The sequence below is a fragment of the Protopterus annectens genome, chromosome 5.part0 (genome assembly GCF_019279795.1).
Source record: "Protopterus annectens isolate FY-2018-M chromosome 5.part0, PAN1.0, whole genome shotgun sequence".
Classification (NCBI taxonomy): Eukaryota; Metazoa; Chordata; order Ceratodontiformes; family Protopteridae; genus Protopterus; species Protopterus annectens.
In genome coordinates, this window is record NC_056735.1 from 275,854,532 (window position 1) to 275,881,946 (window position 27,415).

The 27,415-nt window shown below is 44.3% G+C and overlaps 1 protein-coding gene across 1 annotated transcript in view; it reads left to right on the plus strand.

Annotated features, from left to right (window-relative positions):
- Window positions 1-27,415, plus strand: part of RRP1B (ribosomal RNA processing 1B) — a 1,940,580-nt gene that overhangs the window by 1,652,179 nt on the left and 260,986 nt on the right. Inside the window, exon 13 of the mRNA XM_044071827.1 lies at window positions 16,395-17,137. Within this exon, the coding sequence (XP_043927762.1) occupies window positions 16,395-17,137 (743 nt within the window). The remainder of the gene's footprint in view (window positions 1-16,394; window positions 17,138-27,415) is intronic.

The window sequence follows — 27,415 nt, forward strand, 5'->3', positions numbered from 1 at the left end:
CGCACCTATTTACATTGCTACCCCCATTACATTTAAAAATAACCGGCAAAAAACACACACAAATACACGAAAACATACTCAGAGGCTCTAAATAAAAATCTGCAGAAGCAACAGGGACCTCCAAAGCAGACATCCAAGCAACCTCCACTCCCCAACACAAACCATGAAACACATGCTTCACAAAACCAGTGTGCCATACAGTCACAGCCCTTAAGGCAAAATAACATACCCAACACACTAGTAATAGGTGACTCTATAGTCAGGCACACTGACGTCCCACTCACTAGGCTGAACAAGGAGAAGGTTACTGTCAGGTGCCAGGATCTGCCACATAACACAAGTACTTAGGTCACTCCAGAACAAGTACAAATATGACTCTGTCATTGTCAATGTTGGTGTGAATGACCTGAGCCGTACCTCCCTGGACTACATGAAAAGAGACATGGAGGAGCTCTCTAATCACATAGCCCAGGCCGGTATGACCCTGACCCTGAGTAGCATCCTGCCTTCACCAAGAATGATACCACGGTATAGAGAAAAAATTACCAATTTCAACAATTGGCTAAGCTTCTGGTGTCATTCAAAGGGGATCCAGTGTCTGTCAGCCTGGGATGACATGCTCGACAAGCCACGCTGCTTCGCTAGAGACTGCTTGCACCTGTCACCCTTAGGCTTTCGAATACTGGCCAAGGCTCTTGCCACCCCCATAATGCCTTTTTTAGGCAAGGCTCAAAAGACAAACTCATCGCCATAAATAGCACAAGTAACAAAAAACTGAGGGTAATGCTACTCAATTCTAGAAGTCTAAACCTCAAAATGCATGCACTCGAAGCACTCCTCAGTATGGAGAAAATCGATGTATGTGCAGTAACAGAAACCTGGTTTAAGGCTCCAGAGAGCACCCCAGCACTACCAGGCTATAACGTATACCATGCATTTTGGCCACAAAGCCCAGACCGAAATACAAAAGGCGGGGGAGTATACATATTCATCAAGGATACCCTGGTTAGTGGCACAGCATGATGCTTCAGAGATCATCCACGTGCAACTGACAATGGGCAAAACTGCTGTTCAAATTATAGCTTGCTACAGATCAACCACCATGTCCCAGGACCCCCACTCCACATTTCTGGAAACACTGGGAAGCATAAAGGTCCTACCAAACACCCTGATATTGGGTGATTTCAATTATCCAAACATTAACTTGGAGAACTACTCAAGTACAAACTCCCTTGACCAACATTTCCTAGAATTTATAAACTGAAATGCCCTGGATCAACTGGTCAACACCCCCACCAGCGGTGACATATTGGACCTGGTCATCACCAATATGGATGACCAGTGTTCCACATCGGAGATCAACCCCTCGCTGGTTAGATTTGACCATAAACTAATCAGTTTGGATATCCACATTCCGTCACCACCCCCGGTCAAAGAAACCACCGTGAAAAACTTCTCAAAAGCAAACTTCACGTTACTTAAGACCGAGGTGGGAAGTTTCAAAGCCCCCATGCTAAAGGGTAACGCTGTCCAAGCTGCAAAATCCTTTGCTAATGCACTCTACGGGCACCTACAAGAATGCATGGATCGTGCTATCCCAAACAAAACCAAGACTCACTCCTCCAAGAAAAGGAAACCAGTCTGGTGGACTCCTGCCATAAACAAGCTATACAATAGGAGGAGGAAACTAGTACAGAAAATAGTAAAAATCCCAAGAAGGGAAGACATCCCTGATCAGTATCCACAAGAAACTACATTCCCTCATAAAATCATCCAAGGCTAGTTTCGAAAGAAAAATTGCCATGGACTCCAAAGATAACCACAAGGCATTCTTTAGCTATGTCAAGAATCTAAGTGACAATTCTCAGATCTGCTCAGAGTTAGTGCAGAATGGCACAAAATACACTGAACTGACCAATATAGCCAACATCCTAGCAGACAGGTTCAGTGCAAACTTCAACCCCCTCTCACCCCCAAAAGGGCCCATAACTATACCAGAAGAATGTAGTGCTCCTGAAATCACAGACACTCGGGTTAAAACAGTCCTCTCCAAAGCCAAAAACACAGCATCAATGGGACCGAACTGTGTCCCAGGCTGTGTCCTACACGAGCTCAAAAATGAACTAACCCCTCACCTAAACACACTGTTTAAACTCAGCCTCTCCACAGACTATGTGCCCACAGAGTGGCGCACAGCAACGGTTATTCCACTCCACAAAGGTGGAGCCACAATGGACCCCAGGAACTATTGCCCTATAAGCCTGATTAGCTTGGGCTGCAAAGCTATAGAGCGCATCATCATGGTTCTCATTAACAGAGACACTGGAAACCTCCAAACACTGGACCCTATCCAGTTCGGCTTTAAGGGCAGATCATGCCTCCTAAACCTGGTGGACTTCTTTGAGACAGTTACCAAGGCTATAGACGAGGGAAAGGTGGTCCACACAGCCTACATAGACCTTGCAAAGGCCTTCGACACCATTCCCCACTCAGGTATTATAGACAAGCTCACCAGCCTGAACATAAAACCCTACGTCATGAGATGAGTTGCCAGGTGGCTCACGGACAGAACCCACATGGTAAGAGTAACTGCAAAACGACAATCCTGCAATTTAGCTACTTTCTTTGGCTACAGGTGTAAAATTAGTCTGAATTGTTTAAAACTGGCTCTGAAAGAATTGTATATGATGGTGGTTCAGGAATAAAATGCAAGTAATCTTGCTATAGAAGGTGTGTAAAGATGCCTGTGACTTACACTGCTGCCATTATATTTCATTGGGTTAGGAAGACAACCTAACTTCCTTATGTCTAGCATGACTCATATAAAGGGGGCTTGAAATGGATTCTCATATGGATAATAAAGCACTAAAACAAGATTACGTTAATATGTCAGGCCCCATTTCACCCATTTTGTGGAAAACGTATTCAGATTTTGTAAGAAGCACCTAGAGTTATTTTAATGCCTTAATATAGCTCAGAAAGTAAGATAGAATGAGTACATACATTTTTGAGCTCCAAGGTAGAGTTTTCATTTATACTTTCGGCTGATTTCTTGTTGAAAAATTGTTTTCAGTGCATACCCTTAAAACTAGTTTCTCCAGCAGTCAAACATGCACCAGATAGTTGATTTTTTCCAGACCTACCTTACTGTCTTCCTCCTTTGATTGTATAGTACTGCTGTCTTCTGCTCAATTAGCAATCACTCTTGCTGCCACATCACTGCATATAGTATTGCCATTTTCTGGATTGCCTTGGTTCATCAATTCCACCAAGTCCTGTGCATCTTAAATCTCCTTCATGCACTGCTGTAATAACTTCGTCATGATTAGCAATACCCAATTTTTCCTATTTTTCTGTTCCATTTCAATGTCAGCATGTACTCTCTCCTCCATTTTGTATCTCTCTCCTCACCACTGCAGCAGCTTTCTGATGCCAAGTAACCAGACTATAAAATTTTTTTACAACACCTTAGATGCATGTACCATGATTACATCTGACTGGAGTCATGGTAGGGAAGGCATGCAGGTAGTTTAACTACTCATCACTGTCTGAATCCTGAATTTACCTGCTCCCATATTCACCTTCTCTTTCTTTCTTCTGGCATTACTTCCATCTTATGTTTAATCCTGCTTTTCCTGTTTGATCCACTTTTCTTCCTTTTCCTTTTGTTGATTCCATCCTGGTGCACTGGCCATATTTCCTTATTGGCCTAGACCTGGTCAACAAAGTGTACATAAAAATAAATAAAAATTGCTTTTCTTTAAAGTCATCATGAAGGTCTAGCACTAGGCCAATGCTGAATACCTTTCCAACTCACAGTATTATTTTGTTGAACAGATATGGCAAGAAGATGTGCAAGTCATCTGGTCTTGTTACTTGAATAATAATATACCAAATCCACCTGTGCAGTATGAGGAACTGCGGTGGTGGTGCTGCGGTAGCATTGTCGCCTCACAGTAAGACGTCCTGTTCGATTCTCAGCTAAAGCATCTTCTGTGTGGAGACATGCGTGAATGGGTGTACCTTCGTTGAAGGTTGTGCGTCAGGGCTGGCAACTCGGCACGTAAAATATCTACTGCCAATCATTAGCGGACCGGAGTTCCGCTGTGGCGACCCCTAACCAGGAAAAGCCAAAAGACACAACAACAACCTGTGCAGAATGAGGGTGATATCCTCAGTGGGCCTAGCCAGGAGCATCCATACTGATTATTTGGGAGATAAGGTGATCTTGTTGTCTCAGTCTTGCAACCATTGTGTTCAACCAGGCTATAAAATGTAGATCTGAAGTAGTTAACTTCATTTGGTCGGCAACCTGTGGGTATCGGATCCGATTCGGATCCGAGCCGGCAGCTTTCCTAGGAAAAGTTCTAAGCTCCAAGCTCCTCCCCCTACCCATAATGCCCTGCTACCTCCCTCTAACCCTCAGATCTTGTTTGCCATGGCTTCTTGAAGCTTCTGAGAATGAGCTCCTAGCGTTGGGATAGTAGATTATTTAACTTTTCTATTGAGTAGATTATTTAACTTTTTTCCTTTAAAATCACTGTATTCTGAGTGTGCGTAGTACCCTTTTTCTCCCGTAATCTATCTGGGTAGTTTTATCTTTAGTTTTATCTTTAGTTTAGTGTAGATTTTAAATCCCCTCCCCCTTCTGTCTGTGTGTGAAGGTGTGTGCGTGTGAGCCTATTCCTGTCAGTATGTCTGAGGGCCCAAAAGCGATTTTTTCTAAATGCTCCGAGTGTGGCCATAAGCTGTCCCCAGCAGATGGCCACACTCAGTGCATTATTTGCCTGAATGTGTGGACCATCTCTCTTCAGGCTGCACTATCTGTGCAGCCTTCAACCCCAGGGCTTTGAGGGATAGACGGACTAAGCTAGTCCTCGCGGGCCTTTTGCCCCTGTATTCGGCTTCGCCCTCCTCCCCTTCCGTGGCGTGGCTGCGGCTGCCCCTCCGACCATTCCCGCTCCCCTGGCTGGGATTCAAACTCCCTCTTCGGCTCAGGAGGAAAGGGACTCGAGAAAAAAGTATCGGAAGGATAAAGAGCGTGAGAGGGACAGGCATCGTAGCCACAAGAGGCTGGCCGATTCAGCTCCCTCAGCCCCACCATCTAAGCAGCTTGCCTCCCTTCTTAAGGTCTCCGTGTCTTCCCTCTCCAGGCTTCATTCTCCACGTTTCTCCCTGGAGCCGGAGGAGGAGACCCGGTCATCTTCGAGGTCGTCCAGGTGGCCTTCCCGGCCAGCCTCGGCAGCCTCATCCAGGTCAACTAGAAGTTTATCTGACACGGGCATGGATCAGATGATGCGTCGATTTCTTCAGGCCCAGGTGCAGATGGGAGTGCTCTTGCCCCCCCCCCTCCGGGGGGGAGCTCGACCCCATTTTTCACCCCCATTGCTCCTTCTCCGACCCGCTACCAGGGTTCAGAGCTATCGGATCCGAGTAGCTTCGGAGCCGGGGTGGTATTGGCACCGACAGTTTTTCCTACTTTGGCGCCGACTGTACCTTCGAGTTTGTCGGATCCATTTTCGGATCCGAGCTCTGGGGGCTGTGAGATGAGCGTCTGATCTGGAGGGGTTAGTGTGCCTTTGGCTCCATTGAGGTCGGATCGCACTGCCCTTTCGGATAAGATTTCTCCGGCACCGATCCACGAGCCGGATCCGAGGGGACTGCTTTCGGATCCTAGGGAGAGTAGCTCACCCACGACATTCTACATCGTGGAGAAGGTCCTTTCGAGGGATTCAAGGTCCCAGGCTCTTGTTACAGATCCACCCGCCATTCCCTCTCAGACGGGCCTGTCTTCCATCATCCGGCCCCAGGGACAGCCTACACCTACATCCCAGATTGTTCCCATGGAGGAACAGGACATTGTTGGTGAGCCCTCCTCGGACAGCCCCCCCGAAGAGGTCCGTCACAAACGAAAGTGCAAGAGGAGGCACTTGGACTCACCCGAGTCCTCACAGAAGACATGAACTTGGAGGAAGGGGAAGGTTCCCCCAGGTCACCCCCCCCGAAGACGTCTCTTTTGGAGACATTATGGAAATGCTTTGTATTAGAGGGGGGTGGTCAGTCCAAAAGCCTTCCTCGGACGAGTCTGTCTTTCTGGAGGCTTTCGACGCAGGCCCATCTACCTCTTGGGTGTCCCCTCCCGCCGATCCCCTGGTGGACCTCATAACTACCAGGGCATGGAAGGAGCCGGACACTGTGGAGCCAATAGCCAAGAGACCGGACAAGATTCTCAGCCCCCCCCACATACAGGACAGTTTGGAGCAAAGGTGCCTCTGTAGATGCCATGGTGGTGGTGGCTGCCACCAAGAAGGAATTAGCACAGGAGAGTTCCTCGGTACATCCTCCAGACAAGGAGTCTCGGACGATGGACCGCCTCGGAAAGCGGATGTTCGCTTCAGCGACCTTCTCTGTAAGGTCACTGAACTGTATGGCACACGTGATTCGACTCCAGTGGGACCTAATCAAAGAGTACACTGGGTCACCCCCTGAGTCCATGTCGGCCGAGGACAAACGGACCTTCTCGGCGTGAATGGCCACTCTTAAGTCTGTCACAAACACCTCTATGCGGCTTCCCTCCCATGCCACAGAGGGAGCGTCTAGAGCCAGCGGAACAGGCATTGTCTTATGACAACAGGCCTGGCTCTGTCTCTGTGACTTTGCGGAACTCTTCAAGGTGTCCTTCGTGAACACGCCCTTTGACGGTTCTACACTTTTTGGCAGAACCATCAGCGATACGCTACTCCAGAGCGAGAAGGACAGGAAAACGTTGTCTGCCGTCGGGATCCGCTTCTCTGCTCCTCAGAGGTCCTTCTCCAGGAACCAAAGAGGACAGAAGAAGATGTGGTTCCGGAAATCCCAACAATCCCGTTTCGCTCCGGATCCCAAGTCCTTCAGAGACAGAGGAGGACAGGGTGGACGCCAGCCCAGAGGCAGAGGGGGGGGGGGCGCGAAGAATTTCGTGTCGAGGGAACCCTTTTCCGATTGACCCGCCCAGCAACCCTGAGGGGTTGCCCGACTGCTCCTCTCTGGCGGCAGTCGGGGGGGGCTTCTCGGAGCATCTAGCACATTGGGAGTCCATTATGACAGATTGCAGGGTGCTCCGGATCATATCCATAGGTTACTCAATTCCATTCCTAAATACCTCTCCCCAGTCGGGGCGCCTCCCCGATGTACCAGCCAATCAGAGGGAGGTAGCAGCCTTCGAAATAAAAAAGCTACTAGTAAAAAGAGCCATCCAGCATGTCCCCCTCGGCCAATCCGGATCAGGCTTTTACTCCAGGTTCTTTTTGGTGCCAAAAAAGATGGGGTTCTTACGGCCAATTCTCGACCTGTCCACACTGAACCTGTCAGTTGCCAAAGAGAAGTTCCGGATGGTCACCATTCAATCCATTCTCCCACTGTTACAGGAGAACGACTGGATGTGCTCCATAGACCTAAAGGATGCGTACTACCATGTTCTAATGGACAGCCGATCCAGGAGGTTTCTCCGCTTTCAGCTGGGAGCCAGCCACTATCAGTTCAGGGTCTTACCCTTCGGTCTCACCACAGCCCCCAGGGTTTTCACCAAGGTCATGGCAGTTGTAGCGGCCCACCTGAGGCTTCAGGGAATACAGGTCTTTCCTTACCTGGATGACTGGCTCCTAGCTGCCCCCACCAGGCATCTACTATGTTCAGCGAGAGACTGTTTCCTACATCTCCCCCGCTATCTAGGGATCACAATCAACCACAAGAAATCCTCCCTTCAGCCTACTCAAATTTTGGATTTCATAGGGGCCAGGATAGACACAATTCAGTCCAAAGTCTTTCTGACGTCGGACAGACTTCGCAATCTAAACCTCCATGTTTTGGCTCTTCTTCAGTCCTCAGCCCCTCCAGCGGAGTTAGTCCTGAGGGCTCTGGGGTCCATGGCAGCGGCCATCAACTTGTCTCTGCTCGTGCATCTGAATATGAGGATTCTCCAATGGACCTTACAGGTCCAGTGGTCCATTCTGCTTCATCCCTTGTCTGCCCCTATTCCTCTCAGCAGGGTTTGCAGGGAATCTCTACTTTGGTGGCTCCATTCCAAGCACCTCCGGGAAGGGCGCCCCTTCTCCATGTCCCCACCCCAAGTCACAGTGACCACAGACACGTCTCGCCTTGGGTGGGGGGGGGGGATTGCATGGGCAGAACCATCCAAGGCACGTGGACTCGCACAGAGACCTTTTTGCATATCAGTGTCCTGGAGATGAGAGCGGTGCTTCTAGCGTTGCAGGCTCTCCATGCCTTTCTTCCTCTAGGGACTATTGCAATTCAAACAGACAAAACAGTGGTCTGGTACATCAGCAATCAAGGGGGAACTAGATCTTATCCACTTTGCCGACAGGCCATGAGAGTGTGGGAATGGGCGATATCCACCAACCGCTTTCTCATAGCAACGCACATACCGGGTCGGTCAAACATTCTTGCGGACAAGCTGAGTCGGACTATCCTGTCACCCTACGAGAGGTCTCTGAACCCCTTAGTAGCGAAACAGATCTTCCTCAGATGGGGTCAACCTTGCTGCGATCTGTTCGCGTCACCTTCGAACGCAAAGTGCAGCGAGTTTTTCGCACCGATTCCCCCACCAGGGGAAAACCCCAGAGACGCTCCGGTTCATGCTTGGTCATCTGGTCTTCTTTATGCTTATCCTCCTCTTCCGTTGATGACAAAATTCTTGCAGAAAGCTCGTCGGTTGAGGAGCAGAGTTATCCTCATAGCCCCATTCTGGCCTTGTCAAACATGGTTCTCATGCCTACGGTCTCATCTAGTGCATCCTCCCTGGATCTTAGATCCCCTTCCGGATCTGATTTCTCACCCCCTGGGATCGAGGACCCCCGACCTGGACAACCTCAAGCTCCCGGCTTGGTTGATCCAGTTCCCTTGATGGGTAGGACTCCCGGTATCTCATCCTCAGTTAAAGCTATTCTGGTGGTCGCTCATAAGCCTTCTACCAGAAAAGTCTACAAGAGTAAATGGAAACGTTTTTCTACCTGGGCGGAGCATAGGAATTTGGACCCTTTTACGGCTCCTATTCCAGCAGTCCTCGATTTGTTATCCCAAATCTTCCATCAGGGGGCTAGTTCTTCAACTGTTAAAGTTCAACTGGCAGCAATTTCCCACTTTCACATTAGAAACAAATTTGTCCCCCCAGCATCATCTAAGATCTGCAAGACCTTTCTGAAATGTACCTTTCTTTTGAGACCCCCTGTTAAGGAAGCAGTTCCTCCATGGGATTTAACCCTAGTTCTCAAGGCTCTGACTGGTCCCCCTTTTGAGCCTGCAGCTTCGGTCGACTTGAAGTATGCATATTGGAAAACTGCCTTTCTGATTGCTGTTACTTCAGCTAGAAGAATATCGGAGCTTCAGGCTCTTTGCAGTAAGCCCCCATACATCATTTTTCATAAAGACAAAGTTTCCCTCAGGACTAACCCCTGTTTTCTGCCTAAAGTGGCTTCCGAAGCCAACATCAACCAATCTATCAACCTGCCTGTCTTCTTCCCTAATTATCACAACAAAGGGAGAGTATAGACTCCATTGCTTGGATGTACATAGACAGTTATGATTTTACCTACACAGAACGGCTGTTTTTTGAAAATCAGAACAGCTCTTTGTTTCATTTGCTAAGTCCTGTCTGGGTAAACCAGTGACTAAGGTAACCTTAGCTAGGTGGATTTCACAATGCATTCTTCTCGCATACAGAAGCTCTGGTCGACCTGAGCCCGTGTGGGTTCGGGCACATTCTACCCGTTCTGTGGCTACTTCTGCGGCCTTCTGGTTGAAGGTCCCTTTGGATGACATTTGTTCAGCTGCTACTTGGGCTTCCTCTCACACTTTCACTACACATTATAAATTGGATCTGATTTTCAGAAGAAGGGCGTCCTTTGGCTCTGCAGTGCTTCGGAATATCCTCCCGTAAGGGCCTCCCAAGTTGTTGGTAGCTGGGGACTCTGTCCCATAGGTTGCTGATCAAATGAAGTTAACTACTTCAGATAAAGAAGTTATGTACTCACCATAATGTTCCATCTGAGTAGGTAACTTCATTTGTCTGCAACCAACACTCCCTCCGGGGTATGTCACTTCCCAGATGACATCAGGTTAGGATGTTCAGGTAGTTTTCTATGGTAGTGTTCTAGGATGCTATGGCAAACTCGATCTGAGGGTTAGAGGGAGGTAGCAGGGCATTATGGGTAGGGGAGGAGCTTGGAGCTCGGATCTTTTGCTATGAAAGCTGCTGGCTCGGATCCGAATCGGATCCAATACCCACAGGTTGCAGACAAATGAAGTTACCTACTCAGATGGAACATTATGTTGAGTACATAACTTCTTTTTACAGCACCTTGGATGCCATGTACCATGGTTACATCTGACTGGAGTTATGGTAGGAAGGCATGCAGGTAGTTTAGCTACCCATCATTGTCTGAATCTTGCATTTACCCACTCCCATATTCACCTTCTCTTTCTTTCATCTGACATTACTTCCATCTTATGTTTGCCTGCTTTTTTGTTTGTTCCACTTTTCTTTTCCTTTTGTTAATTCCTTCAGTATCCTAAGCCTTTTTTTTTTCTACATGTTTTCCTACTTTACATTCTGACTGTCAAACCTCCCTTCAATCAGATTATATTCATTCATTCCCTAACAGAAAGAGAACCAGCCCTAAGCTGGAGCATAGGCTTTCTGAAGGAGGCCAATTGTTTGGCAGTCAAGAGGGTGCTTTGCACCCTTTGCCATCCCCACAATCTTCCCTTGTTAGACCTGCTGTGGAGGCTTATCCCTATATCTGGGACCTGACCCCAAAGGAAGACCATTTTTAATTAAACCTTTCCCAATAGACCTATCCTTTCAACCAGTGACCCTCCTTATAGTGAGGCAGTGGCTCTGATTGTTTTACATCATCACGCCACCAATTCTAGGCATCTGTGGTTATTCACATGTACTGTTAGAGGCTAGTATCACTGGCTAAAGGATTCACAGCTGAAGTCATTCAAGACCTACTTTGTGATGTCTGCAAAAGCCTTCACTTGGGATAGCTGTAACCAAGGAGTATTGCTGACTGGGAAACCCCCCTCCTTCCCATAATAGCCAGTCCAATCCCCCCAGCCATCTGTGTCAAGCACCCAAGACGCTAACTGAACTGAGGTAGCCTGGGCTGTAGTTAGGGCTTTATTCCTGCATGCTGCTGGGACTTGACTGTTGTAATCCTCTTTGTAGTAAGGTCATCCTCCACAACTGTTGCAGCATTCTTATAGGTTCATAGTTGTGTACTAGGCTAATGGCCCTGGAGCCTTTACAAGCCTAGCCCATAGGATTACCCTGGCATCGTGCCACCTGACATTAGTTCCCAGTGCCTCTGTCAAGTAGAGCCACTGGAGTGATCCCAGGGATGAATTTTCTATTTCCCATCCACTCATCAAGATTTCTCTTGAAAGAGGGCCAGTTAAGTGCTCAGTTTGACATATATGGGAAGTCTGTTCCATAGCATGGGCAGTCTCTGCGTTATGAACCTGTCCCTCCAGCATGTTCTGTTGATTGTGGTAATGAGGTTGAGGTCTGGAGGGTGTGGTGTGGAGGGATTGGGATTTCTTTAGATGTGGCATTTCTAACAGAGCTGGGTCAGACATTGCTTAAGCAGAGATCGCCTCTATTAGCTGATATGAGACAGAGAATAGTTGGAGTTTTTTTAAGTCTGTCCATATAGGACAACTGTTTAAGGCCTAGGATCATCTTTGTGAGGTACTTTTGCGGCCTCTCCATTTGTTGCAGGCGTCTAGTGAAGTACATGCCAAATGGGGCATTGTACTCTATGATTGGCCTAATGAGGGAAGAGTAGAGGGAGACAATGACCTCCTTCTTCCTGGATGCAGAACCCTTAGTAATGAGATGTGCCACATAGAAGGACTTTCTGACCACAGTGGCAATGTGGTGTTCAAGAGAGGTTGCTGTCAACCTGTGTTCCCAGATCTCTTATAACGCCTTTTGTGTTCAGTGGACTACCATCGATGTGGTAATTCATGGGAACCAAGTTTTTCCCAAAGGGGATGACAACACATTTTTTGGTATTGAGCTTAAAGCCATTGTTCTGATACCAGTTGTTGGTATCAGTGAGGCCTTTCTGCATGATGTCAACATCGAGTTAATAGCAGCTCCCAATTTGCAATCATCTACGAACGTCAGCCAGAGTCCCATTGTGTTGGCCTGGACTTCAGAGAAGTAGATTCCAAACAGGAGAGGACCCAGGACTGAATCTTGTTGGACTCCACTCATGACTGGTCAGCAGTCTGACTTGCAGTCAGCTACTTTCACACTGTGGGTTCTATCTGTGAGCCAGTTTGCAACCCACCTAGTGATATAGGGGTTGATGCCTAGCTTAGTGAGTTTTTCTATGATTCCTGAGTGGGGAATGGTATCAAAGGCCTTGGCCAGATAAAGGTAGGCTATATGAACCACCTTGCCTTCATCCACAACTCTGGTGACTGACTCAAAGAAGTCGGCCGGGTTGAGCAGCCATGATCTACCCTTCACAAAACCAAACTGTGTGGGATCCAGAGTTTTGAGATTCCCTATATCCTTGTTTATTAGGTCCATTATGATGTGTTCCATAGCTTTGCATATCAGACTCATCAGGCTAATATGGTGATTGTTCCCAGGGTCTGTAAGTCGCTCCTCCTTTGTGGAGAGGGATGACTGTAGCAGTGCGCCATTCAGTAGGGACAAAGCCTGAGGTGAAGCTTTGATTGAACAGGGCACACAGGTGTGGTGCCAGTTCACTCTGTAGTTCATGTAGAACACAGCCAGGGATATTGTCAGGTCCCATAGAAGCTGTATTCTTGGCCTTGGACAGTGCTGTTTTAACCTGTGCAGCAGTAATACTGGGTGCCTGGCAATCTACTGGTATTGTGGTTCGGGGGGGCAGAGGGGTAAAGATGGCACTGACTCTGTCGGCCAATATATTGGCAATATCTGTTGGCTCGGTATAGGAGGTACCATTGTGCAGTAGCTCAGAGCAAATCTGGGTGTTGCCGTGGAGATTTTTTACAAAACTTTAGAAGGCCTTGTGGTTGTATTTACTATCTGCTGCAAATTGCTGCTACTTTTAAAGCTAACACACAGAAGATGCATGTCCTTTCTGCAAATAACCCACTATGGTTGTTTTTCTTGGCTATTATTAGATGTGTTACTTTCTAGTTAATAGTAGTACTAAATTTTATAGCATCTTTTTTCATACAGCAATGATGTGCACCAGATTCAGCTGTTTTCCACTCTCTCGTGTTTACCCAACAAGTCACTTTCTCTTTCTTATAGTGACTTTGCATCTCAGTTTCATTTAGAAGTCTACAGAACTGTACATGTGCCTAAAGCAAGTACACTGCTGCTGTTGACAGTGAAACATGGTAGAGTTATACTGTATTTGCTTTTAATGTATCAGTACATTACTGCTGAAATGGTGGTAATCTGATTTTTTTTTTTTACATATTTGTTTGCTGTACTTTATCTTTAATATGCATTGTTTGTGGAGCTTTTCACCCTGTGTCAACCCTGTTATGAATCTTGGTTTGGTGGGATCAACCTAATCAACAAAAATAAATCAATTATTAATTTTGGTAGTTGTAGCTGTATCAGAAGGAATTATGAGCTTCAGACTTTATGATCTAAATTATATTTTTTGCTTATCCAGAAAGACATTTTAAGAATTGGTCATAGGTTTATTCTGAAAGTTGTTTTAGAATTTACATGTTATTCTTAGCTGAAACTAATCCATGGAAAATTTTAACTAACAAGCTTGGGTCAAGTATTGTACCTCAGAAATTTCTTTGTCAAATGCGTTTCAGCCAAAAGAAGCCATGTGGGGTCATAGGAAGTTACTAGGCTAATGGCCCTTACAAGCCTAGCCAAATTCTACCCTTATTTCCACAATTAGCATCTAATGCCCGTGTCCAAGGAGGGACACAGCTGGAACCCCTGGGGTGAATTTACGGTTACCCATTAAGTTTTCCAGACTGCGTTTGAAGAGGGCTAATGAGGTGCTCTGTTTGACATGAAATGGGAGTCTGTTCCAAAGGTGTGATGACCTTTGGGAGACAAATCTGTCCCTCCAGCAGGTTCTATTATGTCACATACCAGGTTAAGATCTTTAGAGCGGGTAACCGGTGTACCATTTGACTTGTGGATATGCAGCATTTCCAATAAAGCAGGGTCAGAGACTGCCTTATATGCAAGGCCGAGATCACCTCTGAGTAGACTGTATGAAACAGAGTAAAGTGACAGTGATTTCAGACGATCCACATAGGGCAGATGCTGAAGACCTTGAATTTTCCTTGTGAGGAACATTTGTGGTTTCTCCAATTGCTGCAGGTGCTTGAAAAGGTACATACTAAAAGGAGTGTTTTACTCAACTGATGACCTGATGAGGGAAGAGTACAGGGAGGTTATAACTTCTTTTTTTCTGGAGGCAATGCCCTTACTTATGAGAGCAATATAGAATGCCCTTCTTACCACTGTGGAGACATGGTGATCAAAGGTAAGATTGCTGTCAACCTGTGTGCCCAGGTCTCTTACCATTGAGTGCGTACTTAGGATTTTGCTATGTATATGGTAGTAAGCAGGAACATCACTTAGCGAAAGTGATAATACATTTTTTTGCATTTTGTTTAAAGCCATGACATTGACACCAGTCATTTGTTTGTGTAAGACCCTCTGGTAGAATGTTGAAATTATTTGGAGATTCTATGACTGCTCCCAGTTTGCAGTCATCAGCAAACTTTGTCAGTCACAAACCTTTAGTTTTGTTTGTACTCAGAGAAATAGATTCCAAACAGTAGAGGTCCCAGGACTGATTCTTGTGGAACACTACTGGTTGCAGGTCTACTTTTGGAGATGGATTCCCTTATGTTAACTATATGTGTTCTGTCAGTGAGCCAGTTGACAACCTATCTAATGATATAAGGGTTGATATCTAGCTGGGTGAGTTTGTCAATGATGCCTGAGTGGGGGATAGTGTCAGAAGCCTTGGCTAAGTGTTGGTAGGCTGTATGCACAGATTTCCCCTCATCCAGGGCCTTGATGACTGTCTTGAAGTCCACCAGGTTTAACAGGCATGATCTCCCTTTGACAAATTCAAACTGAATAGTGTCAAGTGTTTGGAGATTACCTATATCTTTGTTGATAAGGTCCATGGTGATTCACTCCATGGCCTTTCAGATAAAGCTAGTCAGGCTAATAGGTCTGTATTTCCCGGGGTCAGTGGGAGTACCACCTTTGTGCAAGGGAATAACTGTGGCCATTTTCCATTCAGCTGGGACAAAGCTGGTGCTTAGACTATGATTAAAAAGCCTACCCAATGGTGTTGCTAATTCTTGTTGGAACCCATGTAGGATGCAGTCTGGGATATCAGGTCTCATAAAGGCTGTGTTTTTGGCCTTAGGGGATTTACGACCTGCTCTTTAGAGATACAAGGTAGGGGACAGGTGGTAGGGATGTCATGGGGTGCATGTGGCAGGGACAGGGGAGTGAAGTTTTCACAGAAGCTGTCAGCCAACAGGTTAGCTATGTCCATAGGCTCAGCATATATGGTATCATTAACTACCAGTTCGGCACAAATCTGGGCCTTTTCTTTTAGGTTACAGATATAACTAACTAATGCCTTATGGATGGGACTACTATATTTTTCACTAAACAGGTTATTTCTTATGGAGAGGGCAAAGCTACTCACAAGTGTAGGGGAATCTGCCATTTGCACTGCAACCCTTAATTTAGCTAACTCTGTAATGGACCCTTACCCTTAATGTAGTCCACTTTGGGATTATGGGAACTCAGAGGGAAGGAGACATCCCTCTTGTATTGACACTCCAAAGTAAAGCATGCTTTGATAAATTGTCTGAAAGCCACAGTTCACACAAGTTACTTACCCAGTTTACCTGCTTGCCAGTATTACACTCCTTATACTTATGAGTAAAATAATCCAATAGTCATTTGTGTCTTTTGCTAAAGGCCCAGGAAGTAGTCCCATTGTAAAGCAGATAATGTTTTCTTGATTGAATTATTGGATTTCTAAGGGTTAATACTAAGGTGATCAATCTTTGTTGGGACCTTGCGAGTCCCATTCAGCCACAGCATTTACATCCTTGGTTACTTTGTTTAGGATATACTCTGTCCAGGATATTTGTGCCATTAAAACCCAGATGACTGCACATGTACTAGGTGTTACAGCTTGGAGCATAGGTCCAGGTGCTGTACAGCTTTTCTTTATTTTGACAGGTTTGTCTTTGTTGATAAGAACGGAGTTTTGTAACTTCTAGTAAAATATGTTTGTTGTTGTAGATGAAAGTTGCATTCTTTTTTTTCAGAAAATTATTTTATTTTTTTTTTTTTAAATCCTTAGATAACAAGAACAAAGAAGCTCAAGATGTGACCAATACAAACATGATGCAGCAACTAGACGTGTTGGACTCTGTACCTTCTTCTGCTACAGACGTAGCAAGTAGCAGTGATAACCCGCGTAAGGGGTACATTAAGAAAATGGAACTAGGTGGTCAACCAGAACTTGTTGTGAAAAATGGAAAAAAGAAAAAACTAAAAACTGCAATTTTAAGAGCACAGGAGAGGGAACACATTGTAGAAAATATCCAGGAAAGCCAGGAACTGGGTGGCAGTAGTGATATCCAGGATTCCGTTAACGAACCACATATTAAGAAGAAGAAAATGAAGAAAAAGGATGCACTTAACAAAAAAGTTGCAGCAGACTCCACACTAGGCAAAATGTGTGAATTAGTCACATTGAAATCCAGACCCCTAGTCAACACTAGTGCCTCAACCTCCCAAGTGCTACAGAAGAGAAAGAAAAAGAAATTAAAGACTACATCAGAGACTATGGGTAATACATTACAGGCTAGCATAGCAAGCTTGGAAGAGCACAGTCTGGTAGACTATGTTGAAACCAAAAAGATAATAAAAACAAAGAAGTTAAAGATGGGGTTTCCAGACATCTCTGCCTCAGATGTGACAGAACTACATAATAAAAAAAGGAAGCTTGATGAGTTTATGAACATTGTACCAGAGGCAAACGTGCAGCCAAAAAGGGGAAGAAAGAAAATAAAAAGAAACAAAAATGTGAGACTTTTTTCTTAACTATTTAAATGTGTCTGCTATTTTTAAGAACTTGGGATATTTTATCATGCAGTAAGTGTATAATCTAAGCCGTGATTTAAACTGTTAAGTTTAAATAAAGACACAGTGATTTAAAGCATAGGAGTCACAAATCTGTACTTGGTTGCTCTACAAATTGATTTGTTTTAATTTTTTTAAATGGAGTAGGTGACTTGTTGTATTCTGTTACTTGTGCTCAGGTGTAATGTGCATCACCTCTGGACTTCTTATGTTTCTTTAGTACAAGGATGTTCGAGAGTGGTCTTAATGCTGTGGTGCTACTTGACCTAATTGTTGAGTTGACACTTGGCGATTTAATTATTCCTTTTCTGTTTTGTGTTAAACAGGGAAAGTAGTAAACCACGTTGATTAAGACTGTGGAGAGAGTAGCACAGGGGAACAGTTGAGTGACTGATGACAGATGATGTATTAGAAAATTTTGTGAGACTGAACTATAGTCCAAGTGTATAAAATGCTGCTCTTTTTTTGGTCAGGTGATGAACTAGTGAACTGCCCACATCGTGTCAAACGTAGCCCTGGCATTGATCTTAATAGCATGTTATCCAGTTAGCTTGCATTTGTAGTAGGAAAAGTTGTGGAGCACATATTAAACTGTGGTTGGTGGCACACACAAGACAAGATCTGTGGGACCCAGTGCAGCAGGTTTCACATAATAAAACATTGCTAGACAGAGTAGCAGTATTTTGGCTAAGGCACAAGGGGGGGGGGGGGGTTGATTTGGGAGCACAGTTGATACTAATTTTTTATTTATTTATTTTTTTTTAAGTCTTTAAATAGACGTATTTCTTCATCCCTACTCATATTGGAACACTGAAAGCAAAGGTGGAAAGTAAGAAGTTTGATAATAGAGCTACAGTTAGACTGGGAACTTGCTGGTTAGTTACATATATGTTGTGAGTAGGCAAGCTGCTTAGAACAGTTGCTTGTGTAGTCTCTTAAAGATATATGCTACCACTGATAATTTGCAAGTTTGTATATCTAATCTACAGTTGGAAAAAGAAGTATTTAATAGTCTGTTCTCTTGTGATACAACTGTAAACCTCTAGGAATGGAGAACGTCATGCTTTGTCATTTACACAAACTGATGGGAGTACTTTGAGAACAGCATCTAGGGTTTCAAACCAAGAAATGTCCACTCCTACCTTTTGGACCCATCAAGGTTTTGAGGTAGGCAGGTTGCTGTTGAGTACGCAACAGACAGAAGAGACAGAGAGCATTCTGAGGAGATGAGAAATCAAAAACCTGCATCTGTGTATGCTTAGTGCAAGAAAGTGGTGGCCACAGCAAATTGAATGCTGAGATGCATTTCATGGGAGTTGATTTCAGAAAATAAATTAGTGAATATTCCTGTTGCAACAAGGCACTTGCAAGGTTGTGTAAAATATTTTAATAGTTTCTTATCCTAAGATAAGAGTAAAGAAAACACATGGGAGTGATAGTCAAGCTTAACAAAAGGAGAGGAAATGATAATGCGGGATTTTGTAGAAAAGGCAGAAGTACTATATAAATATATCAGCAGAGGTTTCACAAAAACATGATGAAGGTAATGTGACCTGGTAAAATATGTAATATGAAGGGTAAGTGTGTGTATATATAATGGCAGTTATTTATTCAAATGCATTTGCAAAACAGAGTCCTGAACTCTGTAAAAAGCTGTAGGTAAATAAAGTAGTAAGGTCATATGGGATTTGTTGTAGAATTCTAAGGGAAATATAGCTGAAACTAGTGAAAATTGCCTACTAGTTTTAGTGATACAGAATGGAAAGAAAAAAAAACTCCCCCTTTAATGGGTAAACATTTGTGATTTCTCTATGTAGACGAAAGGAGCAGGGCAGTGGAGTTTTACGGTGTCGAGTTGCCAGTCCGGCGCCCAACCTTCCACAGAAGGCACGCACAAACTCACACCTAGGGCCAATTTAGTGTGTCCAATCCACCTACAGCATGTCTTTGGGATGTGGGAGGAAACCGGTGCACCCGGAGGAAACTCACGCGACCACAGGGAGGACATGCAGACTCCGCACAGAAGGCACCCCAACCGAGGATCGAACCGGAGAACCTTTTGCTGTGAGGTGGCAACGCTAACCGCTGCACCACCGCGACCGCCCTAATTAGCCTAAAGATGCTAGTAGGAAAATTACACAAAGCAGGTAACCATTAGAAATGTCAGGACCCACTTCAGCAAGTCCAAAAATACAGTGACTAAATGGCTGAAAAAACAGATTTGCATGTACCAAGATGGCCATTTCTCTGAATATTTTCTTTTTCTGAGGTATGACCATCTTTGATATAAATAAGATCAGGGGTGTCAGGGGCTTTACTCCCTGTCAAAAAAAAAAAAGTTTAAAAGAGTGACGTTTGATATTTGCTGCTCTTCTGCATTTTCAGTCTTTTTTTTTTTTTTGAGTGCCTGCACAAGTGCTGACATTTCATTTGGGAGCCCACAAAGTAACTGTTGGCTGAAAAAAAAAACAGTTGAAATCTTAATGCCTGTTTGTGCGCAAGATCCGGTACCTCATAGATTTACAGCAGGGATATCATCAAAAGCCACTGTTGCAGAAATTCCTTGAGAGGGCAACATATCTAGATTTTTGAGCAGCCAAGAGACCAATATGCAGAAGTAATGAAAAAACGTACTATTGGCAACATAAAATGTGGCCATACCAAGTCATTCTACCACTTTCACCACTCTGGCATTATCAAATTTAGCACAAAATGTGACAGAACAGTCCATTAACACAATCAAATATTCAGTCACAACTGTACTTTTTAGGTAACCATTTAAAATCTTGGGACTTGCATTTCAGAGTCCTGACACGTGGAGACCAAATGACTGAAGATTAGTACTTACATATGCTAAGTCTGAGACTGCCATTTCTCTGAATATTCCCTTTGCTTTGAGGTATGGCAGTTTTGGAGATTGTCGCTGTTGAAGTAACAACCTGACCCCATGTGTAAAAATAGAAAAAGTGGTTATGGGTGGGTTGATCATAGGAAGGTACTAGGCTATTGACCCTGAGGCCTTTACAAGCCTAGCCAGTAATTTAGCCCGTGTTCCAACAAGTCAGCACCCTATGGCACTGTCCAACAGGGAAGTAGGTGAAATCCCAGGGGTGTATTTTCTGTTCCCCACCCAGTTATCAGGTTGCGCTTAAAAAGGGTTAATGAGGTATTCTGCTTTACATTGATGGATGGATATACAAGTTTGTGGAATGTGGGGGGGTTGCCATCTCACATTGGGGTGAAGGGATACTTGGCTCCTGCAAAAAAAAAAAAAAAAAGAAAGAAATTTAAATGAGAAGGGCAATATTCAATATTTTCTTCTTTTTTTTTTTTTTTTTTTTTTGTCAAGTCTCAGAACTGAATGCACTGCAAGTCTCACGATTTCATTTGGGAAACCCTTTCTTAATAGGGATATTGCACTGTCCCCTTTGCTTTGACAGACATTTATGTCTTACGCTTTTACAGACAGTTGCAATCCAGTTCACTCTGTTGTGAATGCTGTCATTTGTCTTTGTTTCAGTAGTTTCAATGAACTCTGTCACCATGAATCCAAATGGAAAATTCAGAAGGACTCTTGCATCAAATGTGTACTTGCATGGTACAGCAGGAAATGTACATATCACTCTTCACCTGTATTGCAATTTAAAATGTGTGATGTTTATCACCCTCTTCCGAGAAAAACAAATCTTAAACACACAGATGATGATGAACTTGAGTTTTGTAAAACTGCAAGAGACTTTGAGGTAATTGGCAGTTTAGCATAAAGGATTAAGGCTGTGAGTGGCTAAGACTTCATTTTGTAGTCCTTAGTTTGCATTTACGTACCTTGCAACTCAGTGCAAATCACCAGACTAGACAGTTCTTCTGGGTTGCCCTTGAAAAGACGCACATGTTTCAAGTGGTTTAATGGCTAAAGGCATTTAAAAAGAAATGTTAACATAAATTACTTTAGAGACAGGAAATTGAGAATGCAGGAAGGAGAACAAGGTTAGAATAGGGAGCAAAACTGTATATGGAGAGTCACTGGTAATAGAAAAAAAATTTACATATCTTATCCATTTGTATAAACATTTGCTGAAACTCATCTTAAGTATACAGTTCTCTGGTATTGCAATTCTGGAGAATCCGTTTCTGTTAAAGACACAGAATCTAGGCTCTCCAAAGGAGTATGACCATTCCCGGGTTGGGGAAGTTTGCGAACTTCATTTGTATGTCCTTGAGGAGAGGGATGGGGAATGATGGAAGCTCCTAAACTACCATAAAGAAGCTTATAAAGTCCAGAAGAGCAGCACCAACCGAACTATGCAAGGACAAGCAACAACACTGAAATGGACAGCTCGGAGTGAAGATGCTTTCTTCTTAGTGGAGGCAATAGGTGCATGAGACGGCCTTTGTAGAAGGCAGGTAGAAAAATACAAATCAGTAGGGGATTCAAGACTACATGGGGAAGAAACTGAATAATGTTAGTGTTGATTAGAAGGTAGGTTAGTTATTTTGTAATAGCATCTTGCCCAGTAGGTGAGGAAAGGATAGATATGAGCAGAATGTGAAGGCCAGGCAGTCCTTATCTGCGCTCAGGTGTGTTTGCATTCGATGTATGAGGTAAGAAAGGATAGATATGAGCAGAATGTGGAGGCCAGGCAGTCCTTATCTGCGCTCAGGGTGTGTTTGCATTCGATGTATGAGGTAAGAAATCTATGTTCAGCACAATTTCTGGGCGTGATGCCTGTGGCTACTCTGAAGAGGTACAGGAATTCTGGTGGGCAATAGTATTTTTTCATGCCTTGTCTATTCACTGCCCTTAACTGATGGTTGAGAGCTGAAGCATCCAGTGTTTTCACTTATCAATGAACAACTGAATGTTGTCTGTATGGACACTGAGTAGACATTGAAGTTATAAAACAGCCCTAGAATTTGTCTGCCTGTTTCTCTCTTTATTATCAAGTGGGCAAGTGTACTGGTCTGTCCTAGATCCTTTTCAGCCAAGACCAAGTCAGATCCTTTTCAACTAGGATCTTGGCAACAAGGGCAAAAGCAGCAGATGTCACCATTTACTGTGTAGCACCATTCTTTAACAGCCTGATCTGATCTTATTCATTTCATTATTCATCACGACTGGGCTTTGGCTATGTCGGATCTGATCTGGCACTTTACAGAGTAGATTCAAGGCTCAAACTCCCCCCACCTCGCATAATCCCCTTCTATCTATAAACCCCAGATCTCATTTGCCATGTTTCGCAATGGATGTGATTCCTGGCTCGCAGCTGTTAGGCAAGTCTATTTTCAAGAATTCAGTGGTAGACGCCACCCTAGAGGCAGAGGGGGGTCCTCAGAATCAGACTGAACCTTTTTCCTGAGAAACCCTTTCAGCATCCTCGAAGCATTAATGGCAGTCCTGCCCTGGAGGCAGTCGGGGACTGTTTTTTGTTGCACCCAAATGCCTGGGCTTGTATAACAAATGATCAGTGGGTGCTCCAGATTATATCCAGGGATTATTACATTCCCTTTTCCCTACCTCTACCAAACCTTAAGAAGGTTCTCCCTGACATCCCACCCAGTCAGAGAGAACTGGCCTAAAGAGGAAGTGTTGGCACGTCTAGAAAAAAGAGCCGTCCAGGAGGTCCCAGCAAGACGGAGGATCCAGAACTTTTTCTCGCTTTGCCAAAGAAGACCAGGGACCTACTACGTATTCTGGACCTCATCAAACTGAACTTCTCTGTCAAGAAGTCAAAGTTCAGATGGTCACATTCAGTCGATCCTGCCTCTGCTGCACAAGGCTGATTGGATGTGCTCCATGTTCCTCGAGGACACCTACTATCATATCAAGATAGACAAGTGCTCCAGGAGGCACCTGCACTTCTAGATTGGAGCTGATCATTTCCATTTGAAAGCCCTACCATTTGGACTCACCGCAGCCCCCAGGGTGTTTACCAAATGTTTGGCAGTTATACCAGCTCACCTGAGGCTTCAGGGATTTCAGGGCTTCCTGTACCTGGATGATTGGCTCCTCACAGCTCCCATGAGAAATCGAGTGATGGGTGTCACTCAGTACCTCTTGCAAACCGTCAAAATGCAAGGGATTACCATCAATTTATCGAAAGTCCAAGCTGTCCACAGTGCAGAATCTAGAATTCATTGGGACCCATCTCAACACGGTAACAGAGATTGCAGCATTGCCTCTCCAAAGAGAGGAATTGATCAGACAGCAAGTCAGGGCCTTACTGGAGGTGCCATCGCCACAGGCACACTTCATTTTCAGAGCTTTGGGGTCCATGTCAGCGGCTATTCTCCTTGTCCCTTTAGTGAAATATTACATGCGGGTACTTCAGTGGACATTAGCGGTGCAGTTGTCCATTCTGTCTCTCATCCAATGTCCATACCTATTCCATTGACTCCCTTTTGCAGACATCACCTGCAGTGGTGGCTTCAGTCGGAGGATCTCCTTCAGGGCAGACTATTCTTTCTTCCCCCTCCCATGGCTACAGTGACCACAGACTCTTCCCTGTTGGGGGGGGGGTGTCTCTTTTTCAGGGCAGAGCCATCCAAGGCACATGGTCCCCCTCTGAGACCAAATTACGCATAAACATTCTAGAGATGAAGGCAGTCCTGCTCACATTGCAAGCTTTTCAGGATTGTTTTCTTCTAGGATCAGTGGCATTTAATACAGACTACATGCCTGTGGTCTGGTGTATCATCTAGCAGGGGAGAACATGTTCGTACTCATTGTGCAGAGAGGCCATGAGTGTGTGGGAATGGGCAATCTGTTCCATTTGCTTTCTTCTTGCAATGCACATACCCATGGAGTCCAATGTCTTGGCAGACAAACTCGGCAGGTCTATTTTGACTCTTCACAAGTGCTCCCTCAATCCATCAGTGGCATCTCAGATTTTCGGCCGTTGGGACCAGCATTGCTGTGCGATCCTTTTGCATCTTCAGTGAACAACCACTGCAGCAGGTACTTTTCCCCTGAGTCCCCAGAGGGGCAGTCCCCGAGGGACAATCTTGTTCATGATTGACCTCCAGGTCTCCTATACACATACCCGCCTCTTCCATTGATCCCCAAAGTACTTCAGAAAGCCCACAGACTGAAAAGTTCCACGATTCTCATTTCCTCATTCTGGCATCAGCAGGTATGGTTCCCCTTCCTAAGGTCTCATTTCAAATATCCTCCCTGGATACTGAATCCCTTTCCAGGTCTCATCTGTCACCTGTCAGAACAATCAACCAATCTCCGGTCACTTTGCCTGACTCTGTGGTTTCTCCACTTTCCATGATGTTAACACAGTCCAGGCTAGCTCCTTCTGTGAGAAGGATTATCTTAGCTTCCCAGAAACCACCTTCTTAAAGGTCTATTGTAATAAATGGAAACGTTTTTTTCCCTTAGGGCTGCGGAATGGAGGATTGGTCCCTTTTCAGCTCCGATTCCAGATATCCTCCTTTTATCTTCCCATTTTCAAAAGGGGGACAGCTTCTCTAGTATCAAACTACAGTTGGTGGCCATCTCTAATTTTCATGTCAGTACTGGGCCTTCCTTTTACTTCAGATTGTGTAAGGCCTTCTTGAAGGGCATCTTCCTTCTCAGGCCTGCTGTCAAAGATCCCGCCCCTCCTTGGAACCTGACCTTGATGCTGCAGTCTCTTACGCAAAGTTCTTTTGAGCCAGTTCATTCATGTGATCTCAAATATCTTTCTTGAAAGACTGATTTTCTAGTGGCCATTACTTCTGCTAAGAAGGTTTCAGATTTACAAGCCTTGTCTTCTAAACTGCCGTATATTGTTTTTCATAAAGACAGGGTGACTTTACATACTAATCCCTCTTTTTTGCCTAAGGTAGCTACTGAAAGAAATCTCAACCAGAATATTCAGTTACCTGTCTTTTTTTCCTAATCATTCCAATAAAGGTGAATACCTTCTCCATACTTTAGACGTGCATAGGCAGTTGAGATTTTATTTACACCGAACCAAGCCCTTTAGGAAATCTGACCAGCTATTCATGGCCTTCTGTTTACATAGACATGTCCAAGCAGTTTCTAAAGTGATGATTTCTAAATGGATTTCTCAGTGCATTTACATGGTTTACCTTGTTAGGAAAATGGAGTTACCATGCATGCCTAAAGCCCATTCTGCTACGTCAGTTGCTACATCTTCAACCTTCTCCGCTAGGATGTCCTTAGATGAGAGTTGTGCTGTGGCCCCTTAGTCCACTCCGCAGAAGTTTGTTGCTCATTGTAAGCTGAATATGGTTTCCAGAAGCAGAGCATTCTTTGCTTCCACAATGTTCAGGCACGTCCTTTCTTAGGGCTGCCCAGGATTCAGGGTAGCTGGGGATTCTGATCCAGTCATGATGAATAATGAAATGGATAACATCAGATCAATAGTTATGTACTTACCATAACTTGGTATCTGTGTTATCTTTTTATCCTATTTCATTATTCATAATTTCCTGCCCTCCATCCTCCTTCCTTGTTTCTGGAGATTCTCGAGAGACTGGAATCTTGGGCCTTTGGCCTTCATCCTCCAGTGGTGCTATGCTAGTATGGCCAGGGCATAGAGGGATAATCACACTTAGTATTTCCTTTCTTTCCACAGCAGACTTGATCTGAGGCTTGTTAGGTAGAAGGAGATTATGGGAGATGGGAGGAGCTTGAGCATTGAATCTAGTCTGTAAAGTGCCGGATCGGATTCGATATTGGATCCAAGATCCAGTCGGGATGAATAATGAAATAGAACAACACAGATACCAAGTTATGGTAAGTTTATAACTATTGTTCATTATTTTGTCTGAGGTTTGTGCATGAGCAGTTTAAAGCAGTTTATTTTTCCTTGACAGTGGCTGTGTTTTGTATTTTGTTATAATTGTCAGTTCAAAGCCTTATCCCATTTTGTATTTCCCGACTTCCTCAACTATAACTACCCTTTTTGGTGTAAGGGAACTTCAAAAACATCTCTTTTCCTTTCTGAGTGGACTTTACAGACTTTTAATTTTACCAGGCTAAGGAACAATTAGTCCATTGTCTGGCATGAACTTGTATATATAGTTTTTCTTGACTGATTTTAATAAAGATGTACTTGGCTGTATTGATTTTATTATGCAAGTACTTGAATAACCCTTTTTTTTGGTTAAATTTTCAGTTTTTTGCCTCACTATCATGCTGCACAGTCACAGCCTTGATTTTCCAGTGTTTGGGAATTATTATTGTGTTAAACGTAGTATGTAGAGGATACAGAAACAGTCAATAAATAATGCTGAAAAGGAGCCTCTGAGGGGTGCTGAAACCATTTAGACTACCGCTGAACTTCTGTGGCCAGTTGCTTTGAATGTTGCAGGGTCAGTTCTTTTCAATATCTTCATACCTGAACTCTTGAGGAACTAGGAAAAAAATGCTATAAACATGTACAGGAATATTAATTCTTTTCAGAGTACTGCCTATTTTTTGAAATGGGAGTATGTCAGGTTTACATTTTTTATTAAGCAGAATGTGTATTTTATTTAAAACATTTTTTTGCTATTTCTTATTAAAGACAGTGAAGTTTTCTGCAGCTGTTTAGTAAAATAGCAGCTGTTTAGTAAAATAGCATCTAGAAAAAGGCATTTCCCTTCTTTGTGTTTCTGATTCAGATGACATTGGGAATGAATTATTGAAAGAAGATAGTGGCAAAATTTATGAGAAACTGGGGAGTCCCTGCCAAGAAAACCCTAACTTTTGGGGTAGTTAGTTTTTAATTGCATATACCCCCCTTGCGACCTGGATGACTATCTACAATAGAGTTTGGTGCCTCTTCATTCCCCCAACCACCCTTTAAACCAGCAGTCTTGCCTTCCACCTTGACCAGGGCTGCCAGCACGGGAGAACAGCTGGCAGAGTATTCAACCATGTTGGGGGGGGGGGTTCAAAGAGGAGATCCTGCGTCATCCACTTGTAATTGAAGGGACTTTTTTTATATTCCCTGTATGAGCCAAGGGGAGAGACAAGCAAGCATAAACATAAATGCATGGCCATTGGTGCTTCTTCCCATGACACCTTATGCCTGGCCACCTCTCTGTGTACATTTGACTTTGCTAGATACTGATGTTAGAGATCAGCATTGTGCCTGAAACACGCACGTCCTTCCCCTGTGGTGGGAGAGTCCAGTTTCCCAGGTCAGTATCTAATCTCAGGTCCCAAAATCACAAGGCAACATCCTGCTTCTGTGCCATTTGGCTGGCTAACTTTGCAAGCAATTTTACAATTAGTGT